The sequence below is a fragment of the Drosophila novamexicana genome, unplaced genomic scaffold, assembly GCF_003285875.2.
Source record: "Drosophila novamexicana strain 15010-1031.04,08,12 unplaced genomic scaffold, DnovRS2.1 tig00000858-arrow-arrow-pilon, whole genome shotgun sequence".
In the NCBI taxonomy this organism is placed as follows: Eukaryota; Metazoa; Arthropoda; class Insecta; order Diptera; family Drosophilidae; genus Drosophila; species Drosophila novamexicana.
The window spans coordinates 15,015-27,147 of NW_020824829.1; the positions used below are offsets into that span (position 1 = coordinate 15,015).

General features: G+C 40.3%; 3 protein-coding genes across 5 annotated transcripts; 1 reads left to right on the top strand and 2 right to left on the bottom strand.

Annotated features, from left to right (window-relative positions):
* Nucleotides 1-85: 85 nt before the first annotated feature.
* LOC115764486 (protein lin-54 homolog) lies at nucleotides 86-6,717 on the bottom strand. 2 transcript variants are annotated; one of them, XM_030707574.1, is made up of 5 exons: nucleotides 6,644-6,717; nucleotides 2,236-3,749; nucleotides 1,070-2,004; nucleotides 863-1,002; nucleotides 86-747 (listed from the first exon to the last, which is right to left on the bottom strand). In XM_030707574.1, exons 1-5 carry the CDS (start codon nucleotides 6,669-6,671, stop codon nucleotides 416-418), a joined length of 2,949 nt encoding a protein of 982 aa, XP_030563434.1. In that variant the 5' UTR covers nucleotides 6,672-6,717; the 3' UTR covers nucleotides 86-415. The 2 variants fall into 2 exon arrangements, with proteins under 2 accessions (XP_030563434.1, XP_030563433.1); XM_030707573.1 differs by lacking the exon at nucleotides 6,644-6,717 and adding an exon at nucleotides 3,819-3,900.
* On the bottom strand, nucleotides 4,263-6,152 carry LOC115764487 (elongation factor Tu, mitochondrial). Its single transcript, XM_030707575.1, has 2 exons — nucleotides 5,922-6,152; nucleotides 4,263-5,853 (listed from the first exon to the last, which is right to left on the bottom strand). Exon 2 carries the CDS (start codon nucleotides 5,826-5,828, stop codon nucleotides 4,365-4,367), a length of 1,464 nt encoding a protein of 487 aa, XP_030563435.1. The 5' UTR covers nucleotides 5,829-5,853; nucleotides 5,922-6,152; the 3' UTR covers nucleotides 4,263-4,364.
* Nucleotides 6,718-9,472: 2,755 nt separating the features above from the next.
* Nucleotides 9,473-11,903, top strand: LOC115764553 (putative uncharacterized protein DDB_G0271982). Of its 2 annotated transcripts, none has more exons than XM_030707674.1 (2): nucleotides 9,473-9,779; nucleotides 9,844-11,902. In XM_030707674.1, the coding sequence occupies exons 1-2, from the start codon at nucleotides 9,764-9,766 to the stop codon at nucleotides 11,652-11,654; spliced, it is 1,827 nt and encodes a 608-aa protein (XP_030563534.1). In that variant the 5' UTR covers nucleotides 9,473-9,763; the 3' UTR covers nucleotides 11,655-11,902. The 2 variants fall into 2 exon arrangements, with proteins under 2 accessions (XP_030563534.1, XP_030563535.1); XM_030707675.1 differs by lacking the exon at nucleotides 9,473-9,779 and having other exon boundaries at nucleotides 10,393-10,577; nucleotides 10,649-11,903.
* The last annotated feature ends 230 nt before the right edge of the window (nucleotides 11,904-12,133 follow it).

The following is a 12,133-nucleotide window of genomic DNA, read 5'->3' on the forward strand; positions in this document are numbered from 1 at the left end:
TGGAGAATTGCAAACCGTAAAGGAAGATCCTCGGAGTAAAACGTTAACATACAAGTTCTATGCAAGTTTAAATAATTGAAATTACTGCTTTATTGAATTTAAATTTATTTACATACACGATATATTGGGTGTTATTTGCATAAAGCGTTTAAAAACGATACCATAAGATAGAGTTGTTCTTATATTTGCTACTGCTATTGTAAATGCTATTTACATGCAATTGCATAAAGTTAATAATTTATTTGCACTTTACACTTTAAGGTCAACTTTTGAAAAGCTTATTTAAGAGACATTAAAAATGGAAAAAATAAACAGGTCAGATCGCTTTGAACTTAAAAAATAATATAGTATGTGCATCAAGACTGAAAATTGAGAAGCTTTAAAATGTAATATAAATAGATTTCAAGCTCTATTTTTAAGCCATCGTCTTGGTATCGTCCATATGAAATGTATCGTTCTTCTCCTTGGCAAAGGTAATAATTTGGTTTAAGCTTTCGCCCAACTCCTCCATTACCTCACGTTCCGTATCCTCTATTGGTAAATTTTGCTTTTCATGCATAACAATCCGCGATATCATACACATTATAGTCGCTTCTATCACATCGTCTGTTAGATAGACATTCGAGCGGTTGTCCTGTAGATATGTTCCGTTTAGTTCTTTCATTTTATTTGATGGTAATTTCACATCAGCCAGGCTGTCCATAGAGTCCATATCAACATCGGGACGATCCTCCATATTACGACATCCTTGAAATTTTAAACAAAATTAGCTTATATATTTATATCCTTGTCGAGTACTTTAATTTTGTTATGAAATGTGTAGTACATGTTGGCTTAGCCTTATAGATTGTCACATACGTACCTACGCATTTACACATGGCAGAGCAGGGTATTTTGGCTTCATAGCATTCGCAGTAGTTTTTTAGACACCCAGACCGTTTGCAATTGCAGCCCTTGTTGTGTAATCGCATGTCACCGGAATTGGGTGCCGTAATTTTGGGTCTGTTTGCGAGAGAATAATGAGGAATATAACATTTTGCTTTTTTTTATATTTTTCTTAGTTACTTACTTGAATGCACTGGGATTCCGCTCCAAGCAGCTTCGTATGGCTCGCTCTCGCTTGACCTCATAATCCAGGTTGTTGAAGCAATCCTTACAGGTGCAATCCTGACAAAATTCACCATTGGCAAAGCAGTCACAGTAAAGTTTCAAGCATTGAGATTTGCTACAGTTGCAATGTTTTCTTCGGGATCCGCCTAGTGCATCAAGTGCTGCAGCTGCTGCTGCAGGAGCCGGTGTTGGCGGCGGCTTTAGTATATCAAATAGTGGCTTGGCCGGCACAGTTGATTTATTATCCTGCGTTGATTTAGACTTTACTATTTGCTGCTGCTGTTGTTGTTGTTGTTTTGCTTGGTTAGACAGCTGCTGTTTCTGTAGGTGTTGTTGTCGCAACTTGGCCTGCGCAACAATCTGTCTCTGCTGCTGCAGTTTCATTTGCTTGAAGCGCATCTGCTGCTGAGTAAGCGTCACAGGACGACGCAGCTTTGATTCGGCAAGCGTATAGCCACGTCGCATTGTGGTGTTGAAGACTGTGCGTGGTTTTCCCTCGCCTCCCTTGTTACAGATCATATACTTGACGCCATTGGCGTCGCTTTTTGTCACCAGATTGTAGACCTTTCGTCCTTGGTCTGCAACCTTGGCGCCCTGCACCGTAACACGTTGCATTTGTGGTGGCCGCGTTCCTGTCAACTTCTGCATATGTTTTTGGGACGCTGGCGTTGTTGTCGTTGACGTCGTAGCTGATGCCGTCGAAGTGTGGGGCATGGCAATAACATACCGTGCCTTTTTTGCGTCCGGTCCTCCAGTTTCGCCAGTGCTATCGTTTGTCAAATGCTTTATTTGCAAATTTATATCGGATAGGCGATGCTTGCGTGTGGCCTCCAAATTATTGCTGTTGTTTGGGGTCTTAGCGTGTACTGAGTTAGAAGTCGCGCCAGGTGCTCGCTGTAATTCAATTTTAAAATGTCAAAAAACTGTAGAAAATAGTTTATGCACTCCGTTGAAAAAAAAAGTATAATTTATATTTCTAGATTTTTGTGAAGGTTTATCAGCATATATATAATATATATATTTTATATATACATATTATATTATTAGAATTGGTGCAACTACTTAGTTGGGAAAGCAAATATTACAAATAGTAAAAATCAAAGTATCCGGTTGGACTCTACTCACCCTGGGCACCAAAGTTTGCATGGACGGTAGCGGCACGATGCTACCTCCCATTGTTTTCATAACTATTTTGCTGGTGTTGCTGACAGATACAGTTGAGTTGTTGTTGCTGTTGCTGCTCGTGCGTGGACGCCCGAGTGATACCTTCTGTGGACTAGTTGTCGGCTCAGTGTTATTGTTGGGTAAAACGCGCACATACTGCACACCGCTTTTTCCTGATAATTGAATGGCATGCAGACCGCTAGGCGTGGTATTGGTATTTGTATTGGTCGTTGCATTTCCGGATGGCTTCGGCGATAGCTTAATAATGTTTTTACTGGCCACAACAATTTGTTTGCCCGTAGAGCTTTGAACCAGCATTTTACCGGATGGCATTGTTGCCCCTGTTGTTACTGATGCTGTGCTGCTACTGGTGTTAACGCTGCTAGTTGCAATACTGCCGCTGCCTGTATTGTTGTTGACAGGCTTAAGTGATGAGCCTGCCGGTAGCTGCTTCAGCGGTCCCTTTATGATCACTTGCGTAGAAGGCTTGTTTATTAGCCTACTGCTACTGTTGCTTAAAACAGCCGTTGGTATTGCTGGTGCAGTACTAGCTGAAGCTCTTACAGCCAACGGTGTTGACTTGGAATTAAGAAGCACAGAGGGAGCTCCTTGATTTAGCTTAATTATTTTACCTTCGGCGGTGCGCACCACTTGTATTGGCATCTTAGAAGACCCTGCCACAGATGCAGGTTCAGCTGATGATGGACTTTTTACCAAACCCGATGTTTGTGAAGTTGTTATTGTTGTTAAGGGATTTGATAATGTTGCTGGTGTTGTTTTAGTCGCTCCTATGGCCGTTAAGCCTCTGACTGTTATTGACGAGCTCGGCGCGGTGCTCTTGATTGGGACTGTGCCACTTAGAGTAACACCTTTAGAAATAATAGATTGGCTCACCAAGCGAGATGTGGCATTCACTGGCAACTTTGCCGTGCTTCCCCCTGATACGGGCAATGACTTATGTAGATAAAGCACTTTGCCATCAGCTGTTTTAATTTGCGTCATAGTGACACCGCCTATATTTTTGGGCATCTGGGTTGTTAGCGGTGGGATTGAGCCTGATGGTGCTGCTATTGTGGTGCTCCCGATTTTAACAGCCGCGTTGCCAAAAGCATTTAAGGGCTTCGTCTGCAGCTTGTTTAGGATTTTAACGTCCATCGTTTGCGTCGTTTTTGTTGGAGCTGTTACTACCCTAACAGAACCACCTAGCATATTTTTTAAGGCTGTGCCCATAGGCGCTGTCAGGCGTTTGTTCTCCAGTATTCGCACAATTGGAGTCTTCTTTGGCCCCGGATTATTCAACAGTTCGCCTGATGAGGTTGACGCCAATTTTTTTCCAGCGTACTGGTCTTCGCTATCTTTGTCGCCATTACCACTATTACCAGCAACATCCATGTTTTGCTCTTTAGACGTTGCTGGCGACTCCAGCAAATCATATAGGGTAAGTTCAGGCAATGGCGTGGTATCCCCTAGTTCGTCTGTGGATGATAAGCAAATTAACATGATACTACTTAACTTTATAATAAACAATCAATATTCAAATGTACCCGAAAGGTCAGACAAACGGTTAGCAAACATATTTGCAGACAATCAACTTTTTTCAATTCAATTTCAAAAACTTCTATCACGAACATCAGCTGCGTAGCGGTTGGAACACCGTATTGACCAACACTGGTCGCGCTGACACCAGTGCTGCTAACTGCTATTATCGATAGTCGATTTGCGAAAAAATTAATTGGTTTGATCTTCAAAATTTCCCAAACTATTCACTCAGTAGACATAAGCTTGTGGCTAGAAATTATATAAACCTAAGCAGAGCTTACCATAATTCTAAGGGTGTTGAGCATAAATTCCGATGTTACAGTTGCATAAATAAGACAACAAACCATTGACTGAAATTACTTGCAAGTCCATATTGTTTGGTGTAGGTGGAAGTTTATAATTTTTCGTTTTATTAATTGTTGACCTATGATTTTAAATATTAAACGCATCAAAACAACTAACTCAATATGTATAAAATGTTATTAAATTAAAAATATGTTTATTTATTTACGACTGACTTTTAGAATAAGCTTCTGATGAATACAAGGTTATTACTTTTTGGCAGCGACCTTTTTCTCACGCGCCTTTTTACCCTCCGTTAGCTCAGAACGCTGAGTTTCTGTCAGTGCAGGCATTACATTGGTTACAACGCCTGTGCCTAAGGTTAGATTGCCATCACGAAGCGTAAAACGCTGACCTTGTTCCAATACCATGGGACGTATCAGACGCAATATTAGTTTTGTATCCTCGCCAGGCATAACCATCTCCTTGTCCGGTATTTGCACCTGAACAGCACAATCCCAAGTGCGAGAAAACATCTGTAGCTGAATGAACGACATAAAGGGCTTGGTGCGACCACCCTCCTCCTTGGACAGTATATAAACTTGCGCTTCCAACTGATCTAGTGCTTTGACGCTGCCGGGCTTGCACATGACCATTCCACGTTTGATATCATCACGCTTTACGCCACGCACTAAAGCACCCAGCTGATCGCCAGCTTGCGCCTCCTCAAGAATCTGATGAAACATCTCTACGCCAGTGACCGTGGACTTTAGCACCTTGTTGTAACCCACAAATTCGCATTCCATTCCCTTCTTGACCACACCGCGCTCTAGACGTCCCGTAACAACAGTACCGCGACCAGGAATAGAATACACGTTTTCCACAGGCAACAGGAATGGTTTGTCCAACTCGCGCACTGGTGTCGGAATAAAACTATCTACTTCTGCAAGCAATTTAAGTATGGCCTCGGAACCGATTTCGGGATTCTTGTCCTCCAGAGCGCACAATGCTGAACCCTTTACTACAGGAATTTTATCGCCATCGTAGCCCATTTCAGTCAGCAGTTCACGTATTTCCATTTCGACAAGATCTACCATTTCCTGGTCGGCGGCATCGACTTTGTTAATAAACACCACAATATGATCAATGCCAATTTGTTTGGCAAGCAACATATGCTCCCGGGTCTGAGGCATAGCACCATCTGTAGCTGCCACTACCAAAATAGCGCCATCCATTTGTGCGGTGCCTGTTATCATGTTTTTAATGTAATCAGCGTGACCGGGACAATCTGTGTGACCGTAGTGACGGCTCTCCGTCTGGTACTCAACGTGCGCCACATTGATGGTAATTCCACGGGCTTTCTCTTCTGGTGCATTGTCAATCTCATTGTATTTCTTGCTCTCCGCCAGTTTCTTATCAGCTAGTACTTTCGTTATAGCCGCCGTCAGTGTAGTCTTGCCATGATCCACATGGCCGATGGTGCCAACATTACAATGGGGCTTAGTGCGCTCAAACACCTTTTTTTCATTTGCGTACTCGCGCACATATTGTTGCAGATTGCCCGTAGTAGTAGGGGGACAATTGCCAGCCTGGAAACTCTTGGTAAATGCTGTACTAGTGGCAAGACGTGGGCGTGCCACACTGCGTAGCAATCTCGCCGTGGACAAGGCACGCCGGCTGCAGCGTAATGTAACTCCGGTCCGGCAGACGGCAAACGCAAATGCTTGCGACATTATTTTCGTTATACTTTGGGATTGCCTATTATATTTTAATTTCAAATTACTTTATTGGCGGATCATGTAACTCATAACTATTAAATTACTTACAACGAATATGAACGGCTATGTAGCTTTTTCAATTTTAATAACTGGGAAGAATTGAAGAAAATTGCGTAAACCTTAAAATGTGCTGCTCAGCGGCGCTGCCAGATCGGGTCATTTAAGTGTTGCCACTCAAAAACGTAACAGCAGTAAGGTTGTGCGGGGTGGCAAGTTTGTTTAAATTATTTCAGTAATTTATGAGTGCCTAAATTTTTATACAAAATTTAATGACATGTCTACGCGCACTCTAAGCCAACGTTTCCCGTCGTAATATAAAATGAAACAAATCGGAAGCGTAAATATTAATTGTTTGCAATGGTCGAATTGCAAGCAAATCTCCCCACAGACTGTACCTGTATCGGCAGAAACACACACTAGCACATGCCTCAGAGTTGCCAGATTACAGATGGGGTATTTTGGGATGTTTCACTTTGTTAAAAAGCACTATTCACTGTATTTAAACAAATTGTTTGCTATTGCGACCCAATATGTAACTTATATTATTCAACATTGGTGGCCAAATATGTTGAAACTAATGGAAACCTACGACTGCGTATATGGCGTGCGGCCGCAGCATTTCTTTAGCTCAACAATTTGCGCGCCAGCATACGTATGTATATAGGCCGTCTGTCCAACTGACATACACGCGCTGTAGCGTACCGACCGTAGGAGGTTGGAAATTCAATTTAAAATATGACAAATTCTTTTAAGGGGACTCAGCCACTTACCCACTCCGGCGCTTGCAGTGGTATCCATTACTCTTTTGCTGTTCCTTTGTAAAGTATCAGTTGGTTTTTGTGTTTTGATTGTGTGTGCGCGCACAACTCAAAACAAAAAAAGGAAAATCTTATGGCTGCTTTTTTGTCTGCACGAACAGCAGTTATGGCAGTAAGTTTTATACCGTTGAACTGCGAGCACTGCGCATTTACAAAAATTAATCAAATTCACTTTGTCTACAGCTTCACTTAATATCCACAAGTTCTGTTGGCACTTTTAATACCTTCCGAAAAAGTATTCAAAATTCAATTTAAATGACAAAATTTACAACTGCATGTTGGCGATGAGGTTACAGTTGTTTATCTGTAGCCCATACACACGGTTGTACAGCGACACAACATAACATTTTGATCCACTGTTAGTTAACAGCGATAGAATAATATTCAGGAAAAATATTAATTGCTACTAAATAACTTGCTTATGCATTTTTTTTTTTGTTTATTTTAATAATTATAATTTGTTTTAGCTATATATGTTTGGGAAAATGCGAATAATCGTGAATAGCTCCATTGTTATGTGACCACATATCCCTAACAACACCATTTGAGTACAACAGTGTATTTTATGAACTAAAAGTTCGATTACCACATATAAAATTGAACTGAATGTCTGTCACCTCGTTTATTTAAACAGATTGAATGAGGCTGAAAAACACAACTGAACAAATGGTCGATTTGAAGACAATATAAATACAATTATTGTATTTGTTCCAATAATCAATGTAATGGATTCAGTTGCTCGCCAAAGAACCGATTACTTGTCGATAGGCTTACAGATGTTAAACTCCACAGTTATTTATGTATGTGATCGGCTAAAAATCAAAATTCGTTTTAAGTCTGAATGCTCAATGTACACTACCATAACGATGTTAAGACATGCTTTATTATACATTTCCACCTGCAACATTTACCACTCTCATCATTTTTTCAAATCTCAAAGGGCTCAATGTGGATTACGTCAGCTTTGAATTAGCATGAACCGTCGATATATATTAAAAAGGTGGTTGCAAAATGATCCCTCCATAATTCAGAGTACACTTAGAGTTTACTGATTAAGTTTATTTTCAAGATTTGTTTTGTGTTCGGGTCTAGCTTTTTATTCACCAACAACTTTAGTTACATATGTGTATGTGTTTCGTGTATTTATTTTGTTGTAAGAGTACATCGAACCAGTTTGTTAAACTTAACTCCTTTTGAATTACGTTATCTGATTACAATTAAATACATAGATAAACTTTTGTCAACTGACTATTACGGATTGTATAATATAGTTTTGATTTTCTTGTATGATAACATAATATATGTAGTTAGCTGTGTATTTTATTTCTACATTCCAATACTTTTACAAATGCTTTTCAAAAAACTTAACGCAACACTTGACATATATATATTCACATGATTACACATGGTATTTATTGTTGTTTTATTTCTTATTATATAGATAAAGCAGGTTTTTAAATTCTTAGTGTACTTTATAAATATAGCATTATAATTTTATATGTGTAGTAAGTATAGTATTGCTTTTTTTTTTTTTTTTTTTGACTAGTATGCTCGCACTAAGCTATACAAATTTGGAATGTTTTTAGCGGTATTTTAGTATTTTAGTATTTTAGATAGATAGAGTATATGTATATGCGTTTAGTGTTTTATTAAATTTTGACATCAATTTGTGTAGTAGTAATAAATACATTGAGCTTAGTATGCCTTAGAACTGTGCACAAAACTTTTGATATTATATTATAGATTGTTTGACCCCATACCAGCTTTTTTTTGTGTAATGCAATATCTATAATATTATTGAACGATAACTGATTTATATTTATATAGTATAGTGTATATGTTCATGGTTATACTATATTGTCTAATTCACAAGTATATTTAGATTCATGTTGATAAGCAGGCTTTAAGCAACAAATAAAAGTGAACAAAACCTTTTCATCATAAAGTTAAAGTATTTTTTGTTTAAGGAGAACATCTGTTTTTACCCTGCACAATGCTTTTGTACTACATTATTTAATAAGTGTATTGGGGAATTCGTAATGATTTTTTATAGTGCATGATTGCATTTTGCAATTCTTTACAAGCCTTTCAAGATACAACACATAATCTAAGCGTACATTAATATTTATGTAAATTAAGATAGGTAGCTGTATTCAATATATTTTCTTCATTATTATTATTGGTTTATGATTATCATATTAGAGCAATGAAATAACGATGATAATCAGCAAGTATTTCAGCTTTGCTTATGTACATCTGTTCATATAACCTCATTGTATACGATTAACTAATGAATGCTTCCTTTCAAAATCTTTTCCACTGCTGCTCAGTTATTATTAGAACTGCAGGCTACGAGACTTAAGTGTTCTATGCGCGTAAAAATTGTATTACTCTGCCCAATGTATGGCAATCTGCATGATGCAAAAATTTGGATTTTACGTAGCCGTTCGGGGCTTACAACGCTTGGAGAAACTTGCAGCCATTCAAGTAACTCGCGGAAGTATCCGAGGGACCCAATTGATCTGTTTTACTAATGAAAAAGTGATGTTACTATTTGTACGCGCATATGTTTTAAGAATAATACTTTCAAATGTAAAGAATACCTAATATTGTAAGACTTAGGTGTAGTTCCCTCATTGCGTCAGATATATTGTAAGTGTAGCTACATAGTTATTAATATAAATATATGTATGTTATTTATGTTTATTTAAAGACAGTTACATAAACATTTTGAAAATCAATTATATATACTTTGAATACATTTAATATGATTTATTTTGTTTTAAATTGATTTGCTTAAGGAAGGCTGGTTTTGGACAACCGAATTGCTGCACAAATGCTTCGTCCTATTGCTGATAGAGTTTTAATGTGCGCCCCAAAGGCCGAACTTTGAAGTAGATGATGATATCAAATCCAAAATGATTGGTTCTCCGTGTAAACAAAGTCGTCGTTGACAAAATTTTCTTTTTTGGCATGAACAATATTTTTGAAAAAAAAAAATCTAGATGATTGCGCAATATTTTGCAAAACTTTGGCCAAAGTCCTTAAAAAGCACAAAATTTATTGCATAAAATGAATCGCGGTCATTGTAAGTATATTTGACAATTGATATTTTTGAAATGAGCCAATTTTCAAGGCCTTCTTATCGACAGATGCTACCAGTAGCATTTATACACGCCGCCAGTCTACGGATGTCTTCTACAACGATCCGTTCAAAATTCAATCGTACAACTTTCGTTACGCTGAACGACCCGTCTATCAGGTTCAGCATTATCAACGACCCCAGCCGCCGCAGCCGAAGCCTCCAACCTTCGAGACCTATTACCAGAATCCAAGGTTCATCACCAGGTATCAAGAAGCCAAGGCTGCTGCTCCGGCGACGAGTACCTTTGCTGAGCACAGACGTCGCAGGTATTTGCATGATTTCAAGTGCATATCCTCGTTGCCAACCAAAGCTAATAGCGTCCACGTGGTGTCCACTGAGCCGCGAAAGCCGGATATAGTATCGGTGCCTCGTCGCCAGCTCTTTAGCAGTCCGCCCGATGCGGTCTCTCACTTCCCACTGTTGCGCACCTGCTGCAATCGAGATGAGTATCAGACGATGCGGCGTGGCCAGAGCTTTACCACAATCAGGCAAAGCACCGCTAACTCAAACGTAGCTCGCAGAGCTGGCAAAAGTGCCTCCGTTAGCTCTTTAAGGGAGCCGGAAAAAAATTACTCTACGTGCACTTTTAAGGTGGAGCCGAGGCGCAGCGCCAGCAATTGCAGCGGTTGTGCGATCAACATTAACATAAATGGACTCGACTCTGAGGCAGAGCTGGACAAGAGTTTGCGAATTAAGATTGAAACGGATTCCTGCCTTCACAACAATACGGACAATTATAAGGTACATAAATCTACGGCGCGCATTGGCAGCTCCGAAAGTTTTGTCATTGACAAGCGTCTGTCCAAGTTTAGCTTACCCGAAGCCCAGGTCCAGACTAATTCGAGGCGCATGGGTAGCTGTGAACAAGATCTTTTGATAGCCAAACGGCTGCAGGTGCAACTGGAGCGAAAGCGTATGGAACAGGTGTGTCAGCAAGAGCTGCAAAAAGAACAAGAGCGTATGCGGCTGCGTGATCAGGAACGCGAGCGCATGAGGCAGCTGGAAAGACAGCGCGATCACGACAGGCTGATGGAGATAGAGGCGGAGCGGGAAAGGCAGAGGCTTCGTGGGCTAGAGCGGGAGGCTCAGCGCAAAAGAGAGTACGAACGTATACGTTGCTACCAGGAGCAGTTGCGGCAGGATAGACAACTGCGTCTGCCAATGCGTGCCACGTCTCTGCCCACGTCAGTTGCATCACCTGTAATTATGACATCACATCTCTACAGGCCAGCTTCGACTGATCGTCTGCCAGGCATGGTGCCCTGCTATGTCCATCAGTCCGCAGCTAGTTCCAGCACGCCGACGGCACGAGCCGAGCGGTTGCAAAATTGCACTCGGAATCTGACAACGTTGCGTTGCCTTAAGCGGCAAACAAGTCCACTGCCGGAGCGGCCGCAGTATGAGGCACCGCCAGCTAGAACACTGGAACGCCGCAGCTCGGGAAGCTCGAATTTCAATGCCTGTGTGCTCGGGAGTGGCAGCAACGTCAGTATACGACGTCTGTCCGCTACTCGCCTGAATGAGCGTAAATTACTTAATCTTCACGTGAACGGCATGCCCGTCAGCTCCAGTCAGCCCATACACACGCGCATCAACAACATGCCCATACGCATTACCACATCGCAACCCGTAGGTGAGGATACGGAGTTCTCGCTGAATAAGGTGCGGGTGCGCAATGCCTCGCCCGCCGCATGTCCAGTTCACGAGAGGAGGCGCAGCTGCGGCAGCCATGGTTCCCGCAATGAGGAGTCGGTTGCCATGCCCTATAATGTCAACATCAATGTCTATGCGGATAACTTGCGCACGATGCGTTTATAAATTGGAAAACCAAATATTTGCGGCTGATATAACGTCAGGATAACTGTCATGCATGGCTATATATAGCTACATTTTTCAGTTATTTGTACGCTGTACCAGCCACAAATATTTTTATACATTTTTTGGATTCGTGCTCAATATTGCGTCTGCCGTCTTATGTCAATTTCAAACATTTCGCGTCCTATTCGCTAGTATTATTTTAATATAACATACATTTACTTTAAATACAAATTCGTTCTAGTCAACTAGTTTTTGGAATTCACAGTAAATCAATGCAATTCCGGACGCTGACACTTGTCACATTGTACACGCAAATACCTTCCTTTCTGGGAGTAAAATGTACATATATATATATATATATATATATATGTATATATATATGCATATATATGTCTATATGTATAAATAAGCACTTGGAAAAACATTCCTGCTTTCTTTATGTTTTTTCTAAATGTTGCTATTTTTTTATGCTGATTAAA

What these genes read in the sequence shown, in the direction of transcription:
- LOC115764486 (XM_030707573.1), bottom strand. Translation starts at nt 3,849, where the DNA reads ATGTTTGCTAACCGTTTGTCTGACCTTTCGG. An exon ending in TGCAAACTTTGGTGCCCAGG is followed by an intron (nt 2,005 to 2,235) that starts GTGAGTAGAGTC and finishes ATTGAATTACAG; the next exon opens with CGAGCACCTGGCGCGACTTC. An exon ending in CGGAATCCCAGTGCATTCAA is followed by an intron (nt 1,003 to 1,069) that starts GTAAGTAACTAA and finishes TCTCGCAAACAG; the next exon opens with ACCCAAAATTACGGCACCCA.
- LOC115764487 (XM_030707575.1), bottom strand. Translation starts at nt 5,828, where the DNA reads ATGTCGCAAGCATTTGCGTTTGCCGTCTGCCGGACCGGAGTTACATTA.